The sequence below is a fragment of the Mixophyes fleayi genome, chromosome 11, assembly GCF_038048845.1.
Source record: "Mixophyes fleayi isolate aMixFle1 chromosome 11, aMixFle1.hap1, whole genome shotgun sequence".
Classification (NCBI taxonomy): domain Eukaryota; kingdom Metazoa; phylum Chordata; class Amphibia; order Anura; family Limnodynastidae; genus Mixophyes; species Mixophyes fleayi.
Genome location: NC_134412.1, coordinates 33,257,523 through 33,283,854, shown reverse-complemented (window position 1 = coordinate 33,283,854; position 26,332 = coordinate 33,257,523). Strand labels below are relative to the sequence as shown.

General features: G+C 43.3%; 1 protein-coding gene across 1 annotated transcript in view; it reads left to right on the top strand.

The window, feature by feature from the left end:
- Positions 1–26,332, top strand: part of SYNGR4 (synaptogyrin 4) — a 154,323-nt gene that overhangs the window by 61,438 nt on the left and 66,553 nt on the right. The window contains exon 3 of the mRNA XM_075191100.1: positions 23,718–23,955. Within this exon, the coding sequence (XP_075047201.1) occupies positions 23,718–23,955 (238 nt within the window). The remainder of the gene's footprint in view (positions 1–23,717; positions 23,956–26,332) is intronic.

Sequence of the window (26,332 nt, the reverse complement as noted above, 5' to 3'; positions counted from 1 at the left end):
TAAGGGTAGTGTACGGGTGTTTTTATTTCAATTAAAATAATGTTTACACTGATGTCTGTGTTTTATTTAGATTTTTCCTTTGTGCATTACAAGGGCCAGCCTGTCCAAATACTTTATGGCAGCCTGGGTATGCTGGGACATGTAGTGCACCAGGGACAAAATGGTTTTATATATTATAAAATTATTATTAACCCACACCCACCACCCAGGGAAGAGCCTTAGTGCCATCAGCATGTGGTTATGTACAATTAGGGGGTGGAGTCCATGTTTTTTGCAGACCCAATCTCACCTTAACCCTATCTAGCCCTGTGCTGACCATCTGGGGATGGTTTGCCATTAGGGCAGGAGGACCCCATGCTGCGGGTTTCCCTGTTATATTGCCAACAGCCCAGGCTAGCAAAGCCTAGTGCTGGTAATAGTAAAATCCTCTGAATTTCCATGTTTAGCTGAAATACTGTGAGCAGATGGTAGTTCACTATCTGTTGAGAAATTAGTAGATGCCAAGGAATAATACTTGAGAACTATAAGAACCACTCCTGCTACCACATGTCACTCTTCAATCTGTGGCCCAAGCATGCACTTGGTAAAATTCTTAATCAAATGTATTATGTTTGCATTTTTTTATTTTATAAGCTTCAATGTTCTTGGTGTATGAGGTAGAGTCACTTGAGGGATCACTGGCCAGAGCAGAAGTAGGAGAGCAGGCATAAGGGCAGGGATGGAGCCGGGAACAGTCACTGTTCACCGCCCATGGGCCATCACAGGAGGGTGGTGTAAACGGATGGAGGGAGACAGGAGTCTGCTATCCAAGAGAAGCCAGGGGACCCAGAGCTGATTGAAAACTTGACCCCTGTCCTAAAGACAGTAAGTACTCTCCTCTATAGCTGCAACAAGGGAGTTCTGGTGTCTGAGTGTTGATGGAGGAGAAGTGTGTTTCCTGTTCAGAGCTATTAGGGTTTTAGCACTTAACAAGATGTGTGCAGTCAACTTTCCAGAAAACTTATCAAGCTCTTGAGAGAGAAAAAGAGCAATAAAACCCAGGGTCCTTTGCCACTGGAGCAAATAATCTGGAGAGATTATTAAGGGAACAATAATTGAACAGGTCCACCATATATATGGAGCATGGTGCCCCCATGACCACAGCCTCACCAACAGTCAAGGGAGGAGGAGGGAACATGCTGTGGAGTCTCTGGGGGTATAATACCAGCAGTAGTAGATTTTTTAGGGGATCTCTTTTATTTGAGTCAATATGGAGCTCTTTACTATCCCCACTCTTATGTCCTCCCACGCCTCCTCGTCCAGGGGGAGATCAAGATCTTTTTCCAATTCAGTTTCATGGGATCACGGTGAGGGAACTGCAATATCAAGAAAGAGGGTATAAAGGTGAGATATCATGCCTTTTGCTAAAGGATACTGTGTGCTTATGTGTTCAAAAGGGGTAGGAGCTTGGAGAACATGGTCGGAGGTAGGGAGTGGAGGATGTGGTGGTTATGAAAGAATTCAAAGAGATTTAGTGTCTAGGATTGGGATTTCTGTTGAAGTTCTGCCAGGGATAACCAGTGGCCTTGGGAGGAAAAATCTAGAGGGAATTTAAAGCATGCTCCGGCCCAGCCTCTGCACCTCGTAGCAGATGAACTGGGAAGGAAGGGGGTAGACTGGGTTGTGCCAAATGGGAGTTAAGGGAGATATCGCAGTGGTGAGTTTGAGTTTGAAGAAATGGGTGTTCCAGATTCTGGTATTCAGTTTGAGAGTAGGCAGTAGTTTAAAAGAGGCGGGTCAGGATGCGAAGGATAGGCCCCATAGGAGGGTAAGGTCAGGGAGATTGACAGATTCTATATCAAGCCAGGAGGTGAAGCCTAGGGGAGCAACAAAGTGGGAGAAGCGGGAATCTAGGTAATAGAGTATGACATTGGGGAACCCTCTGCTGCCCCTGGGAATCGACTTATTGGCCGAGATTCGTGGGTGCCTATGATTCCATATAAAATGAATGAGGGCTTGGATATTACGAAGGAGGGATGTGGGTACAGCTATAAGTAGGCTATTAAAAAGGTAGAGCCATTTGTGGATAATTTTCATTTTCACAGCGATGATCCTGCCCATAAGGTGTTTTCAGGTGGACAGATCGGCCTGCCTCCAGAATAAAAGAAGTGGGAAGTTTTCATGAAAGAGAAGGTCATAGCTGGAAGTAAGGTAGACTCCAAGGTATTTGATTCATCTAGGCTGCCATTTGGAATTGAAATTAGACTAGAGGGTTTGAGTTTCCTGAGGGGGGACATGGATCAGCATGGCCTCTGATGTGGAGTAGATGACCATATATACAGAAACAACACTGTACATCTGCACTCCCTGTATGCCTGGATTGGATCTAATCTGGGAAGCTAGTTGCTCGATTACTAGGGCAAATAAAAGTGGGTATAGAGGGTACCATTACTGATGGTGACCAGATCAGAGAATGTACCATTAATCAAGACCTTAGAAGAGGGGGCATTATACAATGCCAAGATGCCAGTGAGGTAGTCACCTGCAAAGCCAAAGGCCTTAAGGACTGCTTTCATAAAGGTCCAGGAGATCCTATAAAACGCTTTTTCAGTGTCTAGGGAGAGCATAATAATGGAGTATCTCCTGGAGTTAGTGATGTGTATAAGATCAGTGGCTTGCCTGGTATTATCCCTCGCTTGTCGGCCTAGAATAAAGCCCACCTAGTCGTAATGGATCAGGGAAGAGAGAAAGGTATTCAGACAATTTGCTAAGATGTTAGCATAAATTTTCATGTCTAGGTTAAGTAAGGAGATGGGTGAATGGTGTAAGGTGTTACAAAGGTATTACACTATTGATTTTTTTTCCCACAAATTGATTTTCCTGATATATGGTCTGGAATCTCTGATGACCTCCTGAATGAAGGTGCGATGACCAATATCTTGATACAACAAGAATTTATCTGGTACGCATATTACTTATCACCATATTTATAGGTTTAAATCACTAGAATACTACACTATGAACTGCCTTCTATTTTTTTCTAGATTTGTTTCACGGACCTACCATCCGGTTATTTTGCAACGTGGCTGCCGCTCATTATTATGATTTTTTTTTGTCAAACTGTCAAAATCAAGATCTGTGGTTTGGACTTGATTCGTGAAAAAGCACCATTGTATATCTTTACTTTTGTACGAATATATATATATATTGTGGCAAAGAGGGACATTTTCCACAGTTCCCCTAAAAGGGAACAGGTAGGAACACGGTTAGTCTGCAGCAGCAGGCTGAAGACAGGGTTAAGTTTTCCCTAGGTTCCTCTTTTAGCACATACACACACAGGTGTTCCACATGGGTGTAATCGGTTTGCTTTGCTGTGATTTGTTTTAGTGCTGGTGTGGAGGATAAAGGCACTGTCTGTATGTGTGAGTGGGACCACTGATGCCAGTAAGTGGCCCGGCTTGCAGACAGGGAAGTTATGTCTAGCCAGATGTAGGTGGTGGGGATTTTTGTGTTACTGTTTCTGTATGACTGCTGTAATATTGCTAGACCATCCTGACAACTGCTAGTAAACAGTTAAATGGTTCAACATGCCTGTGTCCGATTCCTGTGGATGCTGTACTTTCTCACAAGTGGTGTCATCATGGGATCTGTAGGACAGCTAAAACACAGCCGTCCTCCCAGCCTCCAGACGCAAGGGTGGTGAGTGGAGTCTGTTAAAAACCACTATAATACATCATACTGTTGTAATGCTTTGTTTCAAATGTGTTGCTGTGAAGAGACAAACCTTTATACTGGGAACTGATTAGCAGCTATTTTGGTTGCAAAATAAAGCAAAAGTTAAACACTGCTGGTTATTGTAGTGCCACACTTATTAAAGGTTCAAACTGTGAGTTGGGTGTGGTCCACAAAAAAAATAAATTTGGTTTGTTTGCTATTTACCAGTGAAGGTTTTAAAGCACAGCTGGAAAAAAAGGGGGTTTAAAAACAAACAAAAACAAATTTATTTTTCTGGTAATTGTATCATGTCTTGTGGGTCACTTAGTGGCGAATTGGGTGTGGTCCAGAAACTTTTGTTGTTTACCTGAATACTGAGAAGAGCTAGGTTTTCATTTCCCAGCATAAACTCCTGTGGGAATGGAAGACATTTTAAGAACCCTGGTGTATGTGGCAGCAGTGCAGGAGGAAAATACCCAACTTCTAAGTGAGGAGATCACTCAGTGGAGAGGCTTCAGCTACCGCCGCGCTACAGAAATTAACTTCTGATGATGACGTGGAGGCATATCTAATAGCCTTTGAGCGTGCCGCCAACCGAGCCAAGTGGCCGAATACCTGGCTCCCTATCTTTCAGAAGAAGCACAGCGAACTTGTATAGACCAGACCAGGCTGGCGATTATCAGAGGCTGAAAACCGCCATCTTAGCGAGGGTTGGTGTCACCAGAGCAGGGGAGGTCCAACGATATCATGACTGGAGACTCTCCAAAGATTTACCGGTTCGGGCTCAGCTTGCTTCACTTGGTAGAACACTAAAGAAGTGGTTGCAGCCAGAAAAGAACACTGCGGGCAGAATGATCAAAATTCTGGCCATTGACCATTGTATCCGGGATATAGACCGAGGGCTCCAATGGTGGGCACTACAGGCGGATCCTCAGATATATGAAGAATTGGCTGCTGTTATGGAGAGATATAGCCCAAACTTCTGTTGCCCGCACCAAAGTTTGTGCTTCGGTCAAAAACTGGCATATGGAACAGTGGACCGTATATTGGTGAGGAGAGGTTGCTTGATAAAAAGGCAGCCAAATCTGCATTAAGTCCAATCTGCTTCGAGTGCAAAGAGCCTGGACACTTGAGGGCTCAGTTCCCAACGTTAGTAGAGCCTATGGATTGTTCACTAGCGCATACACAACCAACCTATCCGAGCTGCTGTACCATGAGTCCGGTTACCGGGAAGTCCTGCTTGTTCCGCATGACTGTGTTTGTGAATCACCATCTGGTGCTGGCTCTGGTAGATTTGGGTAGTGAACTGTCCTTGGTTTCCAGCTCCATATTACCAGAGAAACTGACGCATAATCTGTCCAAAGTGAAGGTACTTTGTGTCCATGGGACTGCCAAGGAATATGACAGGACTCTTTTGCCTGTCACTGTGAATGGACAGACAGTGACAGTGGTAGCGGCCGTTGCCCCAAAATTACCATACCCTTTAATTCTGGGCAGAGACTTTCCGCTGTTCAAGCAGATCCTCCAGGAGTGAATCCAGCCAGACACGTCTGCAATTGAAGCACCGGCTGAAAGTCCAGCCTTGATGGAGGAGCTTGAGGGAACAGAAAATGGAAAGTGCCAGGATCTACTACGAAACCTGAACCAGACAATTCAGGAAGATACACATCCTAAGTGGTGGGAGCATAGACAAAGGAGAGCTGCACAAGTGCCAACGCAGAACCAGACCCTGGCATCGTTCGTTGGCGAGACCTCGGGTGAAGGGGCTACACCTCCCAATGAGGACTCAGACTGGGCAGGATTGTCTAACTTGTTTCCACTAAGAGACTTTAGCCGAGACCAATTTGGAGATGTTGCCTTAGCTAATGTCTATAAGAATGTGGTTGAGATTAATGGGGTAGAGAAGGCTAACAAGCCTGCAGAAGGTATTGCCTAATATATGGAAAAGAATTATCTGTTGTATAGAGTTGGTAATGTACAAGGTAGAACTGTAGAGCAATTTTTAGTGTCACAAATCCATACATCACTTGTTCTCAAAGCTGCACATACACATCTGTGTGGGGGGCACTTGGGGGAAGATAAAACATGGGAGCGGATATTGCTCAGGTTCTATTGGCCAGGAGTGTACGAGGCAATAAAAAGGTATTGCAGAACGTGTCCAGTATGTCAGAAAACCTGACCGAAACCAGACTATGGGGCCCCGCTAGTTCCCATCCCTGTGGGGCAGACCCCGTTTGAGCATATTGGTATGGATTTGGTAGGCCCATTAGAGAAGTCGGCCCGCGGCCATCAGTATGTATTTAGTCATAGTGGACTGTGCCACCAGGTATCCTGAGGCTATACCTTTGCGCAATAAAAAGTTCAGTACAATAGCAAAAGAACTCCTTCTGTATTGTACCAGGTTGGGTATCCCCAAAGAAATCTTGACTGATTTATGTACTCCCTTTATGCCCTGTCTAATGAAAGAGCTATGCTGATTGTTAAAAGTAGAAACGTTACACACATAAGTATATCACCCGCAGACTGACGGGTTAGTGGAATGTTTTAATAGGACACTCAAACATATGGTGAGGAAGGCAGTGGTGCAGGAAAAACGGGACTGGATATCCTATTACCCTATTTAATGTTCGCAGTGAGGGAGGTGCCTCAAGCATCTACCGGGTTCAGCCCCTTCAATTTGTTATATGGCAGGCAGCCAAGGGGCATTTTGGATGTTCTCAAGGAGGGCTGGGAGCAACAGAGTCCAAAAGAACCCAATGTGATCCAGTTTTGTCCCAGTTGTATGACAGTTTGGGGAAGATTACCTCTTTGGGGCAACAACATATGCATGAGGCACAGGCGAGACAAAAAAAGAAACTATGTTAAGTCAGCTGTAGTTTGGGCTTTCCAACCAGGTTACAAAGTTCTGGTCCTGGTACCCACACAAGAGAGTAAGCTCTTCACCCATTGGCAGGGGCTATATGAGGTGTTTGAGGCTGTAGGGCCTGTTAATTATAAAGTCAGGCAGGAAGGCAGGAGAAAACCTATTCAGACATATCATGTCAACTTGCTGAAATCTTGGCATGATAGGGAGGAGCCACAAGCCGCGTTGGTAAACGCAGTTGTGCAGGATAACAAAGTTCCCATAAGGGACGATCTGTCCCCAGGGCGGAGACGACAGACTGAGGAAATGGTTCAGAGGAACCTTGACGTGTTTTCTGAGGTGCCAGGCCGTACCACGCTCATAGAACACAACATAGTTACACCTCCAGGGGTGGTGGTGAGAGTAAGACCATACCGCATTCCTGAAGCTAGACGTGTAGCTGTGAAACAGGAGATTAAAATAATGTTCGACCTTGATGTCATTGAGGAATCCAATAGCAACTGGAATAGCCCCATTGTACTAGTGGCCAAGCAAAACATGAGTATTCATTTTTGCAACGATTTTAGGAAATTAAACAAAGTCTCCCTGTGACAGGATGGACCACCTATGCAACCCTGTCTGTTGTTGCTGGGAACCGGCTGGGCATACTTTGCCACCATTCCCTTTCGTTATCCCAAATGCTCCTTCTTGCCCCAGTAGGAGGGGCTTAAACGTGCTGCCACCACTGGACTCCTTACCGGCATCCAGTACCGGGTTTCTTCTGGGTAGCTGACACAAGTGTACCCCGTTACTGGTGTACCTGGGCTGGTACTCCTGATCTCTTACTATGGATGAGGGAAGCTGTGGATGGATTTCCCCTGGCCTATCACACTGACCAGGGTTGCATGGGTAGCAGGCAGAGTGGTGGTACTGGAAAAGCTCGGGTCCAAACCTCAGAAACAACCGGAGAACGGATTAGATTTAGGGTCTAATCTGCAGGTCACAGGAATACAGCAATGCTGAAGATGTTTTCAAGCAGGTCTTTGAAGCAAGTGATGTTTATTGGCTCTCACACTCGTTGGAGGTACCAGTGATCATGTCAGATGAAAATCAGAAGAACAAGTTTCCAATACAAACTAGTGCCTTTAACACAGTTTAGACAAAGCCAATAATATTTACACTTAGCTATGAAATTCTTAAAACCCTTGCTGTGATATCCTGCGTCTTATTTCAGAGGCAGGATACTAGCAAGTCAAAAGGTCTAACTGACATGAATACCTTCTTCAGACATTCGCCAAATACACATTCCTATAGAACAACACAAACAAGTCAATTCCCCACATCACAATACACCAAAGGCTTTGTAAACAAAGGCTCATTGTATCAGATATATACATCAGACATAATGCATTTTCTCTAGAAAGGCTAAACAGAAAAATACATTTGCTAACCTGGTCTCAGAAATAACGATTTCCTATCTCAAAATATACACAATATCAAACATAAGTGCTTTGGCAATTTATATAAATAAGCGCCCTGCGCTATTTCCTTTAAATAAATTTACACCATAAGTTATTTATATGTGATCCAGTCACACTACGATTTTGACACGTATCCGATGCCCTGCATTGATGAATTAGTGGAAACCTTAGACAAAAGTCAATACCTTACAACATTAGATCTAACCAAAGGCTACTGGCAAATTCCCCTAACACCATCTGCAAAGGCTAAGACAGCCTTTTCAACCCCCAGATGGGTTGTTCCAGTATAAATTTCCTAAAACCACACCAGGAGTATGCAGCTGCATACTTAGATGATATAGTCATCCACTCCCAGGACTGGGAGACACATCTACCCAAAGTGGAGGCAGTATTATCCTCGCTTAGGGAGGTGGGTCTAACCGACAATCTGGAAAAATGCGCATTGGCTATGCGTGAGGCCAAATACTTGGGGTATGTTGTGGGACAGGGTCAGGTCAAACCCCAAGTGAATAAAGCAAAGGCCGTCAGAGATTGGCCCAAGCCTGTGCTGAAGACCCAGCTGAGAACCTTTTTGGGCCTAGTGGGCTACTATCGCCGGTTTATGGCTAATTTTGCCATTATGGCTGCTCATCTTACAGAAAACCTAAAAAAGATTTGTCCAGACAAGCTGGTCTGGTTGGACGCAGCGGAGGTGGCCTGGGGGGATCTTTGGGTGGCTCTGTGTTCGGCACAAATACTCCAAGCACCAGATTTCAGCAGGAGATTATTTCTGCAAACAGATGCCTCTGGAGTAGGTTTGGGTGCCGTGCTGTTGCAGAGGTTGGATGGGACAGAAAAACCCATCCTCTATCTGAGCCGCAAACTTCTGCCCAGGGAGAAGAAATACTCCACGGTGGAACAGGAGTGCCTAGCCATCAAATGGGCCAGCGAGGCTCTCAGGTACTACCTCCTGGGTAGGGAATTGACCTTGGTCACTGACCATGCACCACTGAAGTGGATGCACAGAAACAGGGAGGTGAATGCCCGGGTAACTAGGTGGTTCCTGGCGCTGCAGCCCTACCACTTCATAGTGGAGCATAGGCCAGGGAGTCTGCACAAAAATGCAGACGCCCTCTCTCGCCGGGATGCACACTCAGCAGTGTCAGCGTCACCAAGGTTGGCGAAGCTAAGCGGAGGGCTATGTGGCAAAGAGGGATATTTGCCAAAGTAACCCTATAAGGGAACAGGTAGGAACACAGTCTGCAGCAAGAGGCTGCAGACAGGGTTAAGTTTTTCCCTAGGTTCCTCTTTTAGCACATACACACACACACAGGTGTTCCACATGGGTGTAATCGGTTTGCTTTGCTGTGATTTGTTGCAGTGCTGGGGTGGAGGATAAAGGCACTGTCTGTATGTGTGAGTGGGACCACCGATGCCAGTAAGTGGCCAGCTTGCAGACAAGGAAGTTATGTCTAGCCAGATGTAAGTCGCGGAGATTTTTGTGTTACTGTTTTTGGATGACTGCTGTACCATTGCTGGAGCTGTTTACCATCCTGACAACTGCTAATAAACAGTTAAATGGTTCAGCATACCTGTGTCCGATTCCTGTGAATGCTGTACTTTCTCACAATATATATAATATATGCATGCACACACACACACTGCCTACACTTAAGTAAACATAAGGATGATTTCAGAATTTTATTAGTGTGTTATATGTTGGAGTAGCCGGTTTAAAAATATAGAACCATCGGTTCTAGAACCAATATTTAGGACTAAACAATGTTTTGTAACCAATGTTTTTGTTTCAACCAAGAGGATGTAGATGGTGACACCTACCAGTAGTTGGCGCTACTGAGTACTGAGAAAGGGAGTCTACAACGCTGAGTGTCTCTCGTAGCTACTCAAGGGAATGTGATACTCTGAGCATGCATGCAGATCAGGACCGGAGAAAGTCTCGTCGCTATGCGATGCTCTGATCATGCGTGCGGATTAGCAGCGGAGAATGTCCTGTCTCTATGCAACGGGACGCGGGCATCGCAAGGGGGCAGGCGTCCTTCTAGTCCATCTAGAAGCAGGACGGCGCCTCACAGTACTCTCCTCTCTTCTCAGTCAAGGTTTGTAAGGTAACCTCCCTCTCCTTATTAAACTTAGCTAATAAATGAGGAGCATAAATCTCTTGAACATCGACTCAACACATCTCCTCTGTGCCATAACCCTTCCAGTCGATGAGATATTTGTGACGACCTCTGGAAATCCGGAAATCTAAAATCTGATTGATCTCATACTCCTCCCCATGCTCAGTGTTCACAGAAACCGAGTGAGCAGGTCTCTTCACAAATTTTGTTTAGGAGGAGCATTAACAAGGAAATGTGAAAGATGTTATGAATCTTGAGTGACGGAGGGAGGTGAAGTCTGAACGTGACTGGATTAATGATTTGTGTGATCTGAAAAGTCCCAATATAATGAGGAGCGAGCTTCATGGTAGGATCTCGAAGTCTCGAAGTTCATGTGGACAACCACACTCTGTCTCTAACTTAAAGAATAGAAACCGGTGTACGGTGACGATCAGCGCTGGACTTGTAGCGTTCCAGTAACTTAGATCTAGCTTGAGACCATATTTGGGATAAATCCTTAATGAGACTTTGCACATCTGGGAGAGAAGAACCAGGCTGAGTCAGTTAAGGGAGGAGAGGGTGGAGCCTGCAGTTGAGAAAGAATGGAGACGAACCAGTGAATTTGTGCACATGGTTATTATGAGCAAAATCTGCCCAACACAGAAAATGACTCCATTCAGACTGATTGCTTGAGAAATAAGTCCTGAAAAAATACTCCAGGTCCTGGTTGACACTTTCGGTCTGGCCGTTGGTCTGAGGATGATAGCCTGATGAAAATTTTAGACCGACACCCAACTCTTTGCAAAATGATCTCCAGAACTTGGAAACAAATGGAACTCCTCTATCAGAGATTATATGCCGGGGAAAACCATGAAGGCGGAAAATCATTTTGATAAAAAGATTGGCAAGAACATAGGCCGAAGGGAGTCCCTTGAGAGGGATGAAATGAGTCAGTTTGGAAAATCTATCCACTACTATCCAGATGGTATTGAATCCATGTCTAGATGGTAGATCGGTGACAAAATCCATAGAAATACTAGTCCATGGTTTCTCTGGAATAGGAAGTGGAACCAGAGGTCCTGATGGTGATTGCCTAGGCGTCTTATGTCTGACACAGACTCCACAAGCAGAAACATAAGCTTGCACATCTGCCTGGATAGAGGGCCACCAATAATGCCTAGAGATGAATGAAAGGGTCTTCTTGACACCAGCTTTACTGGCGAACAGGGAGTTATGGGCCCATTTAAGAGCCTTAAGATGAAGCTTCAGAGCAAAAAATGAAATGAACGGCCAACAGGAGGGACTTTGGTTGTGGTTCTGGTGAGGGCCACAATACTGGCAGGGTCCAAGATAGTTTTGGCCGCTGGGAGTGAAGAGGTTGGAGATCGTTATCATCAAAAGAACGGGAGAGAGTATCAGCCTTAATATTCTTAATCCCAGGTCAAAAGGTTAAAATGAGGTTAAAGCGGGCAAAAAACAAGGACCAGCGGGTTCAAACATTGAGCTGTTTGAAGGTAAGGGAGATTCTTATGGTTGGTGTAAACGGTAACAGAATGCTCAGCCCCCCTAACAAGTGTCTCTACTCCTCTAAAGCAGTTTTAATTGCCAATAACTCCTTATCCCCGATGCTGTAGTTTTGTTCACTAGTGGAGAATCTTATGGAACAAAAGCCACAGGGATGAATCTTCCCAGTAGAATCTTTCTGTGAAAGATTGGCTACTATACCAATGGAGGCATCATCATCAACGTAGAAAGGCCGAGCCAAATCAGGTTGTTGCAAAATTGGGGCGGAGAAAGAATGCCTTTTTTAAGGACTGAAAGACGCTGAGAGTCTCGAGAGACCACGAATTAGATGCTACCTTGCGGGTGAGGGTAGTAATTAGTGAAACAAGATAAGAGAAATCTTGGATAAAATGCCGATAATAATTGGCGAACCCAATAAATCATTAAATCGCCTAGAGATCCAAAAGTTGTGGTCAATTAAGTATATCGGCAACTTTCCCCGGATCCATGGATAAACCGGAACCAGACACAATATAACCCAGGAAGGGGACCCGAGGAACTTCAAAAACACACTTTTCGAGTTTGCAATACAGATGATTGAGGCGTAGTCGAGAGAGGACCTCTTTGACGTGACCTCGGTGAGACTATAGATAGAGAATATAGATGGGGAATATTAAAATGTCATCTATTTTGACAACAACGGAAAGATATAGGAGATCTCGGAAAATCTCATTAATGAACTCCTGTAAGACCGCTGGGCATTGCACAGGCCAAAGAGCATCACTAGATATTCGTAGTGGCCATCTCGGGTGTTAAAGGCGGTCTTCCAATCATCGCCTTTACGGATCCTAATCAAGTTGTAGGCCCCTCTGAGGTCTAATTTGGTGCACACCGTGGCTCTTTTGATCCGGTCAAATAACTTAGAAATGAGAGGTATAGGGTACCTGTTCTTCATGGTAATGGCATTGAGTTGCCTGTAATCAATACATGGTCTCAAAGAACCATCTTTTTTCTTGCAAAGAAGAATCCTGCACCAGTGGGTAAGGAAGACTTCCGAATTAATCCTCGGTTGGGGTTCTCAGAGACATACTCAGTCATAGATCGAGTCTCGGAAATTTTTAAGAGAGTAGGTTCTGCCCCGAGGAATATTCTTTCCCGGAATAAGCTTAATGGGACAAATACCAGGGGCGGTGGGGTAGGAGAATCTCAGTGGCAGACTTTGTGAAAACATGTTTGAAAGAGGCATAGTCTAAGGGAAGACTATGACTTGGTTTCACAATATGGCATCTGGTAGGGAGGGCACGTAAACATCGATCTCTGCAGAGCGGACCCCAAGGAGTAGCCAGAGCTCGCTGTCAATCAAATTGTAGTAAGTGGTCCCTTAACCAGTGTAACCCTAAATTTATCGGGTTGATAGTCTGGGGAAGAACCAGAAAGAAGATCTATTCGAAGTGGAGGAGACCAACCTGTTATTGAATTGGACAAGTGGTCTGGGAAATAGATCCATTGGCTACCCAGTTGCCAATGGAACGATGATGGGCATCAAGAAATCAGTTTTATCTTGAGGACATGGGGGAAAACGTTATCAGCCCTAGACTGGCCATCCCGGCACTGACTAGGACCTTGCGTTTCCCGGTCTCTCAGGGCACTGAGACAGAATGTGCCCAGGGTCAGCGCAGTAGAGTCATAGATGGTTCTTAAACCTTCGTTCCTCCTCCTCAAGAGTCAGACGAGAACACCCGTTTTGCATGGGGTCTTCAGGAGGAATAGTTAGGTTTTAAAAGGTCGGAACCAAGAGTGGAGTAGCCCGGCGAGACTGTTCTCGATCCTGAGTCCGTTCCAGAAATCAGATATCAACCCTGACACATAAAGAGATGAGTTCATCTAGGTTGACAGGTAAATCTCTAGAGCTCAATTCATCCTTAATTCAAACATGCCAGCCCCTGCCAGAAAGCTGCTACAAGTGCTTCATTATTTCACTTTCGTTCTGAGGCAAAAGTCCTGAACTGAACAGCGTACTGGCCCGCGGTGAGACTTCCCTGACGTAGCTTCAGAATACCGGATGCCGCAAACGCAACCCGACCTGGCTCATCGAACACTTTTCTGAAGGTCTCGATAAAGGAAGAGGAATTCTGCAAAAGCGGATCATCGTGCTCCTAGTGAGGGAAGGTCCATGCTAGAACTTGATCTATGAGCAGCAAAATAATGTATGCCATGACTCGTTCAGAAGAAAAATTTCCAAGTGATAATTCGAACTGGATGACACACTGGTTAAGGAACCCTCTGCATCTCTTCGCATCACCACTAAATTTGTTAGGAGGTGGAATGCGAATCCTACTAGCAGAATTGGAAGTAACTGAAGAAGAAGAGCTGGCAACAGAGGATGTGAGCGCAGCAGATACTCCAGGAGGAGTCAAAGTTCTCTGAAGGTAATCCAGACGTGTAGCCAGTCCCTGTAAATATTGCAGGAGTTGCGTCTGATTAACCTCCTGTTGATCGGCATGGTGTGCCAGCTGCTGCAGAAGGTTAGCGGTGGAGAGATCACCGGTGCCTTCGATATTTGACATGGCCAGAGTATACTGTCACAACCACGAGGATGAAGATGGTAACACCTACCAGCAGTTGGCACTACTGAGTACCGAGGACTCCGCTGCAAGAGGCGTGCAGATCGCAGCCCGCAGTATTAGTTAGCTGGAGAGGTGTCCAATGAGCCGATGGTGCAGCAGAATACAGGGTGGAGATCTGGATGCAGCAATGCACACAAGAAGGATAGTCAGCAGAACAAGGTCAAAACCAGAGAGACAGTCGACAGCCAAAATCAGAAGCAGATGAATGGTCAGGAAGCCAAGCCAGAACCAGGAAATCACTCTAAGCCAGAATCAGGAGCCAAAGGAGAAGTCAGGAACAAGCCGTGGTCAAAATCCAAATAAGCATACAGGAAACAGGAACAAACGCTGTGGCAAGGCAAAAGACCAAATTTCCTGGCACCCTAATGGAGTCAGAGTGCTCTTTAAATAGAAGGAAGTACTCCTTGATTGGTGCTGCGCTTTTCGGCGGTAAGAACGCAACCAGCCATTAAGCAGGGAAATAGTGTCTCTTGTCGCTATGCGACGGAATGCTGTGCATGCGTGCGGATCAGGAGCGGAGAATGTCCCGTCACTATGCAATGGGACGCGGAAATCGCAAGGGGGCAAGTGTCCGTCTAGAAGTAGAAGCAAGACTGCACCTGACAGTTTTCTTTCTATGTCCCATCCCTACACCTGGGGGTAAATTTATCAAGCTGCGGGTTTGAAAAAGTTGAGATATTGCCAATCTGATTCTAGTTATCATTTATTTAGTACATTCTGCAAAATGGCAGCTAGAATCTGGTTAGTTGCTATAGGCAACATCTGGACTTTTTCAAACCCGGAGTTTGATAAATTTACCGCCAGACTGTAAAGAAGGGGGTCAAATTTGGACTTTGGCGGCACAAAGGACATCCAGTGTGGCAAGGTCAAGGGGTTGTGGCGAGCTTCCAGTTGTTGGAGTTTGATGGAAAGCTCGTTAGTTTTAGTGCAGTATTCTTTTTTTAATCCTAGAGCCCATATGATCAGGTGCCCCCTCAAGACAGCTTTATGGACCATCCAGAGGGTGGATTTGGAGATATCTGGATGGTCGTTGAAATTGAAATACTTCTCCAGGAGTGAATGGAGTTAGCTTAGGATATCCACATTATGAAGAAGAGAGTGGTTGAGGCGCCACGCCATGGGGCGTGTCATGAATCGGGGTCTTAGACTTGTTTGCACCACTGGCAGTATCATATCACCGAGCATCTTCCTCCTGTCAGAATGCAGCATTCTAATTCCTGGGACATAGCGTGACTTCTGTCTGCTATACTGGCGGTTGCCATCTTGGGTGAGACATTTTGCTACATCCTGTTTATTATGAGCACCTGACTTCATTCACATCCACTAATTAGCTCCCTCTGCACACTATAAAAGTCACTTCCTACACTCAGCTAATTGCCAGTGCAACACTTTCCTAATTTCTAGTTTCCGCTTACCATTGTTGCTGTTCATTTGTTGCTTCATTCTGCCTTCTGCTGTACAGATTTCAGCCATTAACCCTTCGTGTGAATTCAGCTTCATTCTGCCTGCTGCTGCACAGATTCCAGCTTTCATCACTTGTGTGGATCCAGATTTCTTCAGCCTATTCCTCTGACTCACCTACTGGCTATTTGGGGGAGTAGGCTTCTGCTCTGAGTTTTCCAACTTCTGAAGCCGTCTCTGGGTACTGGCTTCCAGTTCCAGGTTTTACTCAGTTTCGGATTTCTGAGTTGTCTGGGGCCAGTTCCAGGCTTTTACAGTTCAGGAGGTAGTCACCCCTGATAATATGCTGCATGAGTTCTGAGCTTTTCCAGTGCCAGTTTTGTTACAATAATAGTCTTAGTTTCTGTATTCTTGGGGGTACTGAATCTCTGGCCGTGGGTTTAGTCCCTCTGTTTCTGCGTCCAGGTTCCAGTTCACCAGTTCCAGATTCTAGTCATTTATTCCAGTAAGGAGTCCAGTCCAGCATTCCTCCTCCTGACATCTAGCGTACCGGAATAGAGTTCATCCTCCCTCTATGAGCAAGACCTTCATCTGTCCTCCTAGTTTCCCCTTCATCCCTGCTACAGCTACTCCGAAGGGTCCTGAGATGTATCCCAGAATCCTTATTGCCGCGACAGGGCGGGGTCGTGTCAGGAAGGCGGATAGATCCGCATAAATAGGGACATGATCTGACCAAACTATAGGCTGGATCCGGACCTATTGGATGTAAGGGTGAAATCATGGGTGAGCAGGATCATGTCAATTCGGGAGTACAAGTTAAGGGGCGCTGAATTAAAAGTATAGTCGTTAGTAAACGGTTCCTTCACTCTCTGTGAATCATAGAGGAGCTGGGATTTCACAAAACTAAGGAGGGATTTAGAATGGAGCGGTTCTGACGGAGATGGGACCGCAGTCTCTGGTGCAGAACAGTCCAAGATATTATTCAAGACCGTTTTGAAGTCTCCAGTGACAATAAATTTCCCCTGGCGAAGTCGTGAAATAAGAGAATCTGATTTAACAAAGAATAGGTTTTAGCATTGGTTAGGGGCATATACATTAACAAATGTGCACATATTACTATTGAGCTTCCACCAGGATAAAACAACGGCCATCTTTGTCAGCAAGAGAGCCAAAAAGTCCATCGTAGGAGCTGTACCACGATATTGCAGGAAGGTAAGTAGGCATGTAAATAAAACATCATAAAGTATTTGCATGGAACAGGTATAGTAAGGGAAACAAAGCAATGTGAGGAGGCGCTCTCATTGTCACGGCTATGAATAATTATGGATCCCCAGCCTCTACTTAGATGGTGATAGTAGAGGGTGGTGGAGACAGAACACGATGGAATTGAAGTTCTTAACTTGAAGCATCACAGGTAACAATAACAGAAACGATGATGGTAGTGTTGTAACTTGGTATATTAATAGATGGTACAACAGCAGTAGTAATCAAAGGTATGTACAACTCAGCAGAGCCGAGCACATGGCAGTTCATAAAATACAGTAATAATCACAGAAGTTACTTCAGTTGGTAACCAATGGCAACAGCATGAGAAATAGGCAATATAACAGTTCAACGCTGAAATGGTAATTAGAACACTTGGATCCTACACGAAACACACAGCAGATGAAGGTGAACCACTGATACAGCTGAAAGTCCGATGAGAGTAGTATGCAGCCTTGGCTGATCCAAACAGATAATATGATTCACTTTAGCAGGTGGTTTTAGGTATCACAATAGTTCATATTAGCGGAACAGAAAACGTTATGTGTTGTCCAAGAACTTGGATATAACTGGTAACATGCAATAAGGTGTTGCCTAGAAGTAACAGCGCGATAAACGAAATCCAAACTGAGCGTGGAACTACAGGTCACAGATGATCCGGTTAACAGGTAAGCGTGAGTTCATCACCAATAGACAACAGCTGATAATGCACACAACTTGAGTTGAGGAAATGGCTCCCGGCTTGGCAATATATTCATATTAACAGATCAGCAATAATAATCAGCAGAGTAATATTAGCCGTGGCAGACATAGAACACAGATGACAAGAAAACTTGAATGTAGTTCAATATAGAATACCGCAGCATAGGCAGCCGAGTAGAGTGGTACTTGAGTCAATCAATATGAGCGCACACCAAAAACATGTCGTACCAGTGCATGGAGCCAAGTGGGAGTTAGAGTAAAGAACCAGCTCAACCAAGGACGAGGTGGAAATAGGGTGGAACAGAGAGCACTAAAACAAATAAACAACAGTGCAATGTGAAAAGAAGTTCAGGGCCCGAGGGGTGAACCCTCGGGAAGGGAGGACATCCTCTAGAGAACAGCACAGGAAGGAATCAGAAAGCAAATACAACACCTGAAGAATATCTTCATGGCCCGGAAGGCAAAGCAGGTGAGGCAGGCGCGACAGATGGTGGTCCATTCAGATCTAAGAGACTGGCGTGTACATGGCTTTGATGGTCATTGGGATAGAGGAGTCGGGTCATCAGGCACGACTTCTTCAGCGGTGATACCCAGCTTGGGGAGCCAAGTGTTCGCTTCAGGGAGAATCTTGGTGATGAGCAGTTTTCCTTGGTGCCAGACCAGAAGACGAAATGGGAAACCCCATCAATATTTAATAACCTTCTGATGAAGCGAAGTAGTGACAGGTTTAAATTCCCTACGTTTGGCCAGGGTAATGGGAGAGATATCCTTTGCAGTGAAAGTGAAGCCTGCAAATATTAACTCTTTGCATAAACTTAATGTAATTGTCAATAAAAGCCTTTGACACTTATGAATGCTTGTAACATCTGATAAAAAGGTCTAAAAACACTGAAGCCGCAAACTTTGTGAAAACCAATACTTGTGTCATTCTCAAAACTTTTGGCAATAACTATTCAAATACATATTCTTTAATATGGAGTCAATCCCTCTTTTTTTTTTTTTTTTTTTATAACTTTTTATTAGAAACATCTTTTCCCATAGAAAATGCATTACAAAATCTCGAGAGGTTAAACAGAAATAGATAACACGTGTTTACATACAACAGGTTCTCTTGCACTTGGAAGATAAATGTACATTTATCTATCTAATACTGCAAAGATGTTATTTTAACTTTTCAACTTTGAAGGGTATAAAGGGGGGGGGGTATACAGGGACCAAAGGGAAGGATGGGGGGTAAATGATTCACACATCCAGTAAAAGAACAAGTATGCTTGCTTAGGAATACCTTCCCATGTCTAGATTCCACTAGAACTGGAGTGGAGATTGATTGTGATATATGGCCCATGGGGTCCAAATTTTGTAGAAGGAGACGGAGGAGCCCCTCAGCACACTAGTAATGTGTTCCATCTGGTAAGTGTGCCAGATCCGACTGCAGACCATCTGGAGTGTTGGTGGTGTGGAGCTTTTCCAAGAGGCCGCTATTTGACATGTGGCAGCACTTATGATGTGCCTAAAGAGTTTGTTAGCAGATTTAGTGAGGTCTGGAATGGGTAGTGGCAGGTCAATCCCTCTTTTTTAGCAATAACAGCTCTCACTGTTCTTGAAAGGCTTTCCACAAGATGTTGGAATGTTTCTGTGAGATTTTGTGCTCAGTCATTCTGTAGAGCATTTATGAGGTTAGGCACTGATGTTGGATGAGAATGTCTGGCTCTCAATCTCTGTTCCAGTACATCCCAAAGGTGTTCGATGGGGTTGAGATCAGAGCTCTGTGCGGGCCAGTCAAATTCTTCCACACCAAACTCATCAAGCCATGTCTTTCTAGTCCTTGCTTTGTGCACTGGGGCACAGTCATGGTGAAATAGAAAATGGCCTTCCGCAAACTGTTGCCACAAAGTTGGAGGCATAGCATTGTCCAAAATGACTTGGCATGCTGAAGCATTAAGATTGTCCTTCACTGGAGATAAGGGGCCCAGACCAAACCCTGAAAAATATCCGCATATCATTATCCGTCCAAACCAAACTTCACAGTTGGCATAATGCAGTCAGGAAGGTAACGTTCTCCTGGCATCCACCAAACCGAAAACTTGCCCATCTGACTGCCAAACAGAGAAACGTGATTCGTCACTTTACAGAACACGTTTCCACTGCTCCACAGTCCAATGGGGATGTGCTTTACACCAGTGCCCCTCAACCAGTGTGCCATGAGATGTTGCTAAGTGTGCCATGGTGCAATGCCTTCAAAAAGAAAAAAAGCACAAGATTTATGGCAGTACTTTTATCACACTATGGTTAACTGGAAGACATTGACTTAAAGAAATAATTTCACCATTTGTTCCATATGTTTTCTTTGTAAAATATCTTAGTGAAATAAAGAGTTCATTATTATTAAGTTATGGGGTGGCACTTATGAATGTATTCCATACGTGTGACATTCCCGCAAGCGTGTTCCTTATCTATTCGCTGCTGTCTCTGCCATAGTTGCCAATTCCGCTTATAACAAGCAGATTTGGCCTTGCTTTTTCTTCAAGTTGCATTTTTTTTTTTAGGTTGCGGGTTATTGGGCGGGTTACACGGGTTGCGGGTTACACGTGTGTCGAGCTCAGGTCTCTCTCGCCCTTGCTTTAGGTACTGCCTGAGAGACTGAGACACTCATAAATTCCTGCCCCTCCTTTCTCCACACATTTTTCTTTCCTAACTTTCCATCCCACTGTACCCAGAAGTCCTGCCCTCCTCCCTACTTATCTTTTCTTTGGGTATGGAGCTAGCACTGTCCCTTTCCTGTTGCTTGCTGAGGTTATCCCGTTTTGGTGAGTTTATGTTCATATAACTTTCTCTCTTTTAACCACTGATCTCTGCCGTCTCTTCCCTCCAGCAGCCTCTTTCTTTTTTTTCCATATTAACTGTAAACCGACTACACAACAACGTCAGCAAGCAGCGGTTCACTCTGTCCCCGGGATTAAAGTGCTAGCTTTTCGGAACAGGGATGTCTGCAGTGTCTTCCTATAGAATGTTGCATATTGTGCAATCAAACTGGTGTATTTATCAGAGTTCACGTCAACAGGGCTCAGCCTAAAATAACCTGCAAAGTTCATAATCATCATTTAGGCACTGTTAAAATAATCAAACGTAGAATTTTATTGTTTTTGGGAACCATGTCTTTTACTTTATACTGCACAAATAATCTGGTGTTCAGCTAATTAGAATTACTGTATTTATGCTAGCTATAGAATATCATTAAATCTTTCATGTATTGGTGTAATTAATGGTACCACAAGCAAGGAACTTATGTCTGAAGACATGGCAACCACTGGCACATGTCACATTCATATCTTACCTGTCAGACAGGTATCACATTAGTTGTACTTAAAAGTTAATATTAATTATAGTTATAAGTTAACATAGTTAATATTAGTTATAAGAAAAAAAATGTTATTAGCTGCGATATTAAATTTACTACATACAAAATAACAATTAAATATAATTTCTGTTTATGCACTTTGTAATTCCTGCTTTTTTTGTATATTTTTGCTTTTGGTGTGCCGCGATATTTTGGGAAGGGCTTAGGTGTGCTGAGGGTGAGAAAAGGTTGCGGAGCACTGCTTTACACCACTCCATCCGAAATTGGCATTGGTCTTGATGATGTGAGGCTTGCATGCAGCTGCTCGTCCATGGAAACCCATTCCATTAAGCTCCCACCGCACAGTTTCTGTGCTTACATTAATACCGGTGAAAGTTTGGAACTCTTCAGCTATGGAATTAGCAGAGAGATGGCGACTTTTACACACCATGCACCTTAGCAGTCGTTGACCCCGCTCTGTGATTTTACAATGTCTTCTGCTTCATAGCTGAGTTGCAGTTGTTCCTAAATGCTTCCACTTTCTAATAATATCACTTACAGTCATAGTGGTGGTCTTCAGGTTTTGTTGTTTATATTTAATGGGACCTGTTTAAGGCATTTATGTTGCAAGGCTGAGTATTTGTTTTTCAGTGGCACTCAGAATAAAAATCCTCTCACATACAAAATTGACACATGTAATAAAGATATGATTCATTTATACATGTGATTAACTTAAGCTATAAGTGAAGGTTTTGTTAGTAAAAAGTTGTAAAGTTTATTTAATTTAAGTGGAAGAAGGACTAAAATGGTAGCTGGTTGGACTTTGATGTGACGTTTATGCTTTAGCCCAGTGTACCTCTTGAGATTTTTATGCCTACGTGCACAGTGAGGCACATTTCCAGTTTTTTTGAGGCTTCTCTCGATTGTGGAGAGAAGGTATGCACCTTGAATATACTGGGTGAACCAACCAGACAGACTGGAGCAAATCCAAGAAGTTTTATGCTGTGCTTTGGTAAAATTCATTTGCTGATTATGCTCTTTTTAAAAAGCTGTCTTGGCAGTGTAGATGTCACACGCCGGTCCCATAGCTAGGTGCCGGTGTTGTGACTTTCCCTTTAAGAACTATGATTGTGCTTGCTTCTGCTTCAGAGACATTACTTTTTCGCAGGTGTTCCTTGCTACCTTGATTGGGACCTCCTCCCGAAGCTTATTGGTTCTAGAGTACTATTTTAACCTCCTGTGATTATGGACTCATTGCCTGTTCTTCGTGTTACTCACGCTGCAGTGGGTTCTGGCTGTATACCTGGACTTTTTGTTGTTCATTACCTGTTCTCTGGATATTACCTGCTGCCGAAGTTACCTGTTATCGTTACTCTTCATCGGCTCAGCTGTATTCCTCTCTGCGGTTCATCTACAAGCTGAAGTTACTTTCTGCTATTCATCTGCACACTGAACTATTTCGTGAGTTGTCTACTACACCTGTGCTTATATCTATTGGCTCAAGTACAATTCTATCCGGCTGACTATATTGCTGCACTACGATATTGAACTACAATCAAGTTGTTTGTCATCTGTAGTTCTACGTCTGGCACGGCTTACTATTACTCTGCTGTTTACTTATTGCTGGACTTTTACTATGAACTGTTTGCCGAGCCTGTAGCCATTTCTTCAGCTCAAGTTGTGTGCTCCTGTTCAGCTGCTGCATATTGTAGTGAACTCACCTTGCACCTGAGAACCGGATCACCTGTGACCTGTAGTTCCACGCACGGTTCAGATACTCTTCACCTCGCTGTTCCTTCTAGGCAACATCTTATTGCATGTCTCTATCTACACCCAAGTCTTTGGATGTCATATAACGTTTACTGTTCCGCTAGATAAGAACTATTGTGATACCCGTAACCACTTGCTAGTTGAATCATATTATCATTCCGGATTAGCCAAGGTCTACATACTATTCTAATTGGACTTTAGCTGTATCAGTGATTCACGTTCATCTGCTGTGTGTTTCCTATTGGATCCAAGTGTTCTACTTATCATCTCTGCGTTGAACTGTTATTATGCTTATTTCATGCTGTTGCCAACGGTTACCAACTATGAAGTAACATCTGTGATTATTCCTGTAATCTGATGAACTGCCGTGTGCTCAGCTCTGCTGAGATGTATATATATTTATATTTTAATTTCTGTTGTATCATCAATTAATATACTACGTTGCAACACTACTATCCTCTCCTGTGTTATTGTTATCCGTGATGCTTACGAGTTAAGAACTTTAACCTGTGATTACCATCACTCTGCATACCATCGTGCTCTATCTCCACTATCCTCTACTGATACCATCTAAAATAGAGGCAGGGGATCCACAAATTATTCTGAGCCGTGACAGTAGAGAGTCTAATATTGTCTGCAGCAGTCAATTTATCTACCTTTTAGCTACCTTTGCTCCTGCCGGCTATTATTGCCGGCGGGAACAAAGGTAGCTTCCCCTGACCTCGGCAAACGATGATGGATCTGTCAGATTGAGCAGGTCGCGGGTATAGCAAGATTATGTATTTTTGTTCAATTTTCTGGTTTGGGTGCAATTATACAAATCATATAGATTATCTAGAAATAAACTGATTTTATATAAATATAGTTTGTTAAAGTAAAAGGGAACCTCAAATCTATGTTAAGCATTTACATTTTAAACCTACTTTGGTAACTGGTAGCTGAAATTAAATAAAGCTTAAAGCATTAACAACTTTAATTGACTTCCTATTTTGTGTTTTGTAGATTTTCTCCATTATTGTATGTGGGTCCATTATTTCTGGAGGGTTTCAGAATTTGCCCAGTTCTTCCAAATTGAACTGTGTTCTGAATGAAAATCCTGCAGCCTGTGGATATGGAATTGGCATTGGTATTGTGGCTGGGCTTTTATGTTTATTATTTCTCCTGTTGGATATCTCCGAACCTTACATCTTAAATCACTATATGCAAAAGATTATCCTTGTTTCCGACACTCTCTGCTCTGGTAAGTTTCTGCTTGTCAATTTGAAAGCATTTTAACTATTGTCATTTGTATATTTTTCCTAGCTAACCAGCTCATAATAATGATTATAAATCTACTAAAATAGCTAATACCCAATCCATAAGTGCTCAGTACTAAAAATGCTTTAAATAAAATAGCACATAATAGCTGTTCTTTGCAGGGCCGTGTATCCCTAATTTTACAGGTAAGACATACATGCACTCTCTGGATTTTCAGTTTGCATTTTTTCTGAATGTAATTTGCATACGACTACTGCAGCCTTGGTATCCACCAATGACTGTGGGCTGAATGTTTGTCCTGTATATTTATGTAATTTGCATTTTAGCATAGCCCACATTTCCTTAACATGGATAGCCACCACAAACTAAAGATTTTGCATATGCTGTTGATTGTCCATCTTTTAGATTAGTAGCATCTCAATATTTCTTGTGCAAAATGTTATAATGAAGAAGTTATAGTTAAAATAAAAATCTTTTTGTATATTGTGTAAACCTAACTGTTTGGAACATATTTAATATGATATTTCTATCCTTTTTATAGATTTATAGATCATCTGCCTTATGTTTTGTGGTATTGTTTAGTGCATTCTTGTAGTTGGAAGAAACCTCTTGGCAGTAAGTCCTACCTAACAGTAACAGGAGACATCTAAAGGCTACACAAGTAGCATACTCCATGAAAAACAATCACAACAAGCATTAACAAGTAAAGCACTAACAAATAAAAAAATAAAAATAATTGAACTAGAAGTCAACCCTAGGCTAGCTCTAATTCAAGTGTAACAAAGAGAGAACTCACAGTGTGATACTGTAATAAATAATCAGATTGTGCAATCAATCAATTACAAGCTTGAGAAACTCAATTTCCATAAACATAATCATTTACAAAGCTCAAACGGCCAAGGCGAAGCACAAAATCCTCCTTAAAGTAGGTGTATAGCATACATTTTTGCACAGTGTGTCTATTTAGATTCTTCTACCTTCCCACAAACCTTAATGCAATTCTAGTCTGCAGCCACATCTCCAGAGAATGACAAGTAGTCATGCACCATGATGTGCGTTGGCTTGACTCTTTAGGTTTACATCCTGTACTTTTCGTAAATAAGATCCTCAGAGTTCATACTTAGTGTCACGAACAGCACTCACCTGAGTCTGCGTGATGCATATGTGACACAGGGTTAACCACAAAAACAACCACCTGGTCTGTCTAAAATGATTAAATCCTTCCCTATCTATGCCACACAATAGCTTTGCGATACTAATTATGCCACCACCAAGGTTTGTTCGGACAAGAGCTGACACTCTTATTTAGGAAGCCTTTGGTTCTCCCTAGCATTAATCTAACACAATTTACTGTAATCAGAGTTCACATAAACCACAAGGTTTGCACAGTTTCAATTATGTAGCGTCTGGACCAAACTGTCGCGTGAATTTGTAAGAACACAGAGACTTGAACTTATTAAGTGTAATTTAATATGGAAAATACATCCACAATGCTTAAGATAAAACAGATAATAAAAGACATACAAATATAGTGCAATTGTTTCTTATAAAATAAAAAGGATGAAACGCAGAATTGATACCTCACTTAGAATCAAGTTTCTGGTGCTGGGAGAAGCAGGAAAAATGGGACCTCTTCAATCAAATGACTCCCTTAGAGTGAACCACGAGTTATATTTTCACGATAGTTTTAAAACCAAGCTACAGGGCTCACAGCCCCCCTTCCTGTGAGGTCAGAACCAACAGGACTGTAGAATGCAAATTAGGGTTTTATACTTATGCTGTAGAGACAGGTTTTTGTCACTCTATCCTAACTTCTCACCCATATGACTTACAAACCTGATTTTACCTCCACACAACAGGTCATAAATTTCCCTTCATCTGCATACCACACATGCCTCTGTTAGGTATGATATTGGAGAAAATGAGATGATATTTTCCTGTGACCCTATTCAGCTTGAATCTGTCATTAACATACAACCCAGTCTCTGCAGTCGGCATGTCTGGGGCCTCCCAAACATGTGTTAGATTTCATTGTCTTGCAAGAGATATCCTCAAATGCTTTCACATTTGCGTCCTGCCATAAATGGTATAAGGTGCTACCCTTATTTACCAGCCCCCTCTGGGTAGTTTAACATACACAAAGCTCACTGATCTAACAGCTTCTAAGAGAACCATGTCACACTATTTCTAGGAAGTAATTCACGAACATATAGTTGCAGATTTATGCCTAAAAATTAGCTTGCACATGACACTTAGCCATGTCACATACCCACAGTCACATAGCTTGTGAATGTATTTCTACTTTAAATCCAAACAAGGTGCACTCTGAAGCAGCAAAAGTCACTCATGTTTTACAGTGG